The sequence below is a fragment of the Eucalyptus grandis genome, chromosome 5, assembly GCF_016545825.1.
Source record: "Eucalyptus grandis isolate ANBG69807.140 chromosome 5, ASM1654582v1, whole genome shotgun sequence".
In the NCBI taxonomy this organism is placed as follows: Eukaryota; Viridiplantae; Streptophyta; class Magnoliopsida; order Myrtales; family Myrtaceae; genus Eucalyptus; species Eucalyptus grandis.
In genome coordinates, this window is record NC_052616.1 from 36,636,069 (window position 1) to 36,640,457 (window position 4,389).

The window sequence follows — 4,389 nt, forward strand, 5'->3', positions numbered from 1 at the left end:
TACAACATTTAATTACATAAAAAATTCACATAAAAAAAGAAAAAAATTGAAGTGTTAGTTAAATTTCATTCATTTTGGATCAAGAAAAGTAATGTGATTAATTTTGTGTGTTAACTTTGGATCAAGAAAAGTAATGTGATTAATTTTGTGTGTGTGTGTGTGTGTGTGTGTGTGTGTGTGTTAAGGTGCCTCACAATTTATCACTGCTTTACGTTATTGTTCTTAGTGTATTTTCGATACTCTTGTAACTACATCTTTTCATGCTATGTGTGAAAGTGTCTCAATGATGGGGGTAAAAGAATCACTATTTCTTTGATGTAATAAATAAAGAGATTCAATATTTTTTTGAGACTAATACAATAACAAATTCACAACAAAAAATGAGCCTTTTGGGTAGGAGTGACGAATGATGTATGAGTCGCGGTGAGAGTAATGACATAGTCAAGAATAAATATTATGTTCTAAATAGAAATATGTTCGAATTCGAAGAAAACCCAAAATAGGAAAATAACTTAATTGAAGGAAATTGTCCAAATAGGGTGATTTAGTGAATATGCAATGAATTAAGTTACATGCGATATGCAAATATTCCCATCCTTTAAATATCTTGTGTACAATATAACAATAAAATAAACCTTTAGGATGGTGTATATCAACGAATAGTCTGATTAGTTGATCGTACCATGTTAGATTCTTATGAGATGCATAAGTTAAAATTTCCCTTTTGGGGAATTTGAAAGGAAAAGGGAATTTATGAGTTAAGCATAGCACGGATGCTGGCGTCCTGCCGCGAGCCTAAGCCATTACTTAAGAAAGCAAGCTCAACACAAGCCCAGGCTTCACCGAATAGAGAAAGAAAAGAAATAACAGAAGCCATGGCAGGTATTTCGAAGCAGATCATAGGCCAAAAAGATGATGAGGATTACATCAGTCTGTTGCCCGATTACTTAATCCACCACATTTTCTCCTGTTTGCACATGAGGGACGTCGTCAAAACTTGTGTTTTGTCAAAAAGGTGGCAGTCTGTTTGGACCACTGTCTCGGATCTTAGGTTCTCCGTCTCTTCTTATGATGATTCGTTTGTAGACAGGGTTTTGACGCTGTATGGGTTGGATAAGGTGAGGAAGTTCCACCTTGAAGTAAATTTAAAGCCCTTATGCCCCTCTAAGATTGATTCATGGGCTGGCTTTGCAATTGATCATCAGGTGGAAGAACTTCTTCTCGACTTAAATATCTGGTGGGCGGATTGCCCGTTGTCTCCATTGCTTTATAATTGCTCTTCGTTGACTAAGCTATGTTTGAGTGGCTGTTGTTTCTCATTGAGCGAAAGTATCAATTGGAGTTCGCTTAAGTCCTTATCCATTCATTCCATGGACGTGATTGATGATGTGCTTCAGAAAATTTTGATGGGCAGCCCTGTTCTTGAATACTTGAATTTGAAAAGATGTTGGGGTGTACAAGGAATTCGTTCAACAAGTCTGAAAGAGTTGGTGATTGAGGATATTAGTGTGGGATTCCCTTTGCACATTTTGACTCCTCGATTACTGTCATTGCGTGTAAGAGGTTATTATTTTGATGAGATAATAAGAATTGTTGAAGCACCATCCTTACTTGAAGCCGAATTAGATTTCGATGGTCCAATCACATCAGATTTCTGTGGGCTAAAGAGAATGCTTTGCCAGCCTCAGAATGCTACTCGAGTTCTCTTCGGTCCTTCGTGCGTTGAGGTGAGCATGGTCATCTTGCTTCATAATGGACATCATCTTTTCCATGTAGCTTTTCACTTAGGATTGGGGACATTAATCTGCCAAAGCTAGTGGACGTTAGGGGTTATATTGATGAATATTCTGAGGAAAAAAACTAGATTATGATGTACTTGAGGGAAATTTAATCCATGTTCTATCATTCCAAGCTATACTTTGCTAACATAACAAATACAAGGATGTGACCCCAAACTTTTTTTTCTTGGTTTTCTGACTTTACCTTTTGACATGGGTAGGTTATGTGGACTCAGATAGAAGACACGCAAGTTTCGCTGCCTAATTGCAAGTCTCTGACCCTGCACGTGGCCATTTCCGAATTCGGCTTTCCTCCGATAGCAAACATGCTAGCAACTACACCAAATTTGGAGAAGTTGGTTATAATTTTTAAGCCATGTGATCTGTACTTGGTATGTTCCCTAAACTCCAATTCGCAAGTTAAGATATTTCAAAGGATTCACTGGAACGTACTATCCAAAGTCACTCCCTTCTTTTATCTCCTTGAGTCCATCCATTAGTGAAATTAGTATAACGCTCTGGGAGTTTGAAGACCCCCTCACAGCTTTTGTTTCAAATGCCTCTCTCTCTCTCTCTCTCTCTTTCTCTCTGAATGCCACTGTGATGGTGACGATTAGAAGATTGTGCTTGCATATGCATTTATTGAGCTTGGGTGCCAAAATTTTGGTTTCCCTATTTATGATTTGCCATAAGCTATTGGCATATTAAAGCGTGGAAACTAAATCGTGATTTTTGGAACGTTCACTGTCTTTTACCCGTGTGCAGAATATATCTGACGTAGACTCCTTCAATTTTGATGAGTTCTACAATTTTGATCACATGAGCTGTTGGCATGTAAAGAAGAAGTTCAAGCATTGGGCGCAGCGTCTCGAGAATGTTGAGATTTTTGGATTTTATGGTTGTTTAGGACTCGAATATGAGGAAGTGCTCACGCTCGTAAAGTTTCTTCTCGGACATGCATGTGTGTTGGAAAGTATGGTCATCAAAGTTATGAAGGGATCACAACATCTCGGGGCAGTCAGTTCACGCAAATTTCATGAAGTGGCCCGAAAACTTCAATTTTGTCATAGATTTTCTAAGCATGCTGCCGCCATACTCAATTATCTGGAAGAAGAGCATGGAAAAAGGCAGAAGAAAGGAGTTAAGAGTAACAACAAAATGATGCCCATATGACCATAAGGATGCCTGACTGGAACGGGCATACCGTAAGCTGCAACATCAACTAGCTTGGTCTGTTGCTGGTATTGTCTCATGGTTTTTTTTTTTTTTTTTGGGGGCGTTTTAAAGCAACTTATGGGATAGTTTTTGTTTCCAAATTGTTTTACAAGGTTGAGCAACGTGTGCCGTAGCTTTTCCTTCTGTAGCCCTTGATCAAGTAAGGAAGTCCCTATTCAAATGAGTAATGCTGTTCCAAGAAATCCATATTAAATCAATGGCGTGACGACCTCCACTTAGCCTTTGTCATGTCATTACCATGTGTATCATTTCGACCATCAACCAAAAAAACAATGCAATTAAGGGAGTTTATATCCCTAAAACTCCCGTAGCTTGTTGGGCTTTTTCTTTTTCCTAAGGGGGCATTTGTTATCTTGTTTACTTATTGAGAGCATTTCTTGATATGTCCACGTGCGGGTGGGTTTAATTATATATATATATATTTTTGACATCCTAAAATTCAGGGGAAACCAGAAAACTTTTCCTTTTTAATAGCATAGTGAGTAGAATGTTAAGATTATATCACAGGGATCAAAGTAGTTATAGGAAATTTGAGTGTATCGAATTAGAAAGATAAAAGATGAGTGTTCTTTTGAAACATTATAAACTGAACGAAATTTTGATTTCAATGATTGGATACGCTTATAAACTTTTAAGCTTAAAAAAAATATTGCATTTTACAGGTTGAAGAGAGATTCAAGTCGCAAGCTATTGGGGTGGTTCAGTAAAAGAAGTAGATGTCTCGTTCTATTATCTTCCTCCTTCGAATGGCTAATAAAGTTAGCCGAAATATATGATTTAGGCAATTGTTAGATTAAATAAATTGGATCCAGGTATTGATAAACATGACTTGTAATTAAAATTGTTGGGTTGATATCTAGTACCAGTGCGATCGATGGCGAGGTGTGTGTGTGTGTGTGTGCACGCACGCTCACGCACATGTGTGTATATATATAATCATAGCATTGTAGACATTATGCTTGATGTTATGTTCAACCCAATAAGTAACCATTTTTTTGGTAATTTTCTTTTCATCGATGATTCTAGGAAAATGTTGATGCATTGAGAATTGACAGAAAAATGTATTTACAAATGGTTTGTTAAGTGCTGTGGTTTTCAATTTTTTAAAATATACATTGTTAATTATCTTATGAGCTAATATCATGAAAAACTCCAAATTGGTACACCTATAATAAATTTACCTTTTGTTAATTTTCGTTAAATTATACCGTTAAATTACTGAGTTGGATGACATGTAATAGTTGATGAGTGTACCATGTTGGGGTTTTACTCTCCATTTATAACAAGAGTTCTAATTTGTGGTTTCTCGTGATACGAAAAATAAATTTGTCACAAATGTACTCGTTTGAGTTTTTTGTGGTAATTTTTTTTTGAA

The 4,389-nt window shown here is 36.6% G+C and overlaps 1 protein-coding gene across 1 annotated transcript; it reads left to right on the plus strand.

The window, feature by feature from the left end:
• Window positions 1–875: 875 nt before the first annotated feature.
• Window positions 876–3,721, plus strand: LOC104446834 (F-box/LRR-repeat protein 25-like). The gene is made up of 4 exons (XM_010060636.2): window positions 876–1,727; window positions 2,000–2,170; window positions 2,544–2,714; window positions 3,677–3,721. Exons 1-4 carry the CDS (start codon window positions 876–878, stop codon window positions 3,719–3,721), a joined length of 1,239 nt encoding a protein of 412 aa, XP_010058938.2.
• The last annotated feature ends 668 nt before the right edge of the window (window positions 3,722–4,389 follow it).

Coding starts and splice junctions, on each gene's coding strand:
- LOC104446834 (XM_010060636.2), top strand. CDS start 876: ATGGCAGGTATTTCGAAGCAGATCATAGGCCAAAAAGATGATGAGGAT. Junction 1,728..1,999: donor TCGGTCCTTCGTGCGTTGAG/GTGAGCATGGTC, acceptor TGACATGGGTAG/GTTATGTGGACTCAGATAGA. Junction 2,171..2,543: donor AGCCATGTGATCTGTACTTG/GTATGTTCCCTA, acceptor ACCCGTGTGCAG/AATATATCTGACGTAGACTC.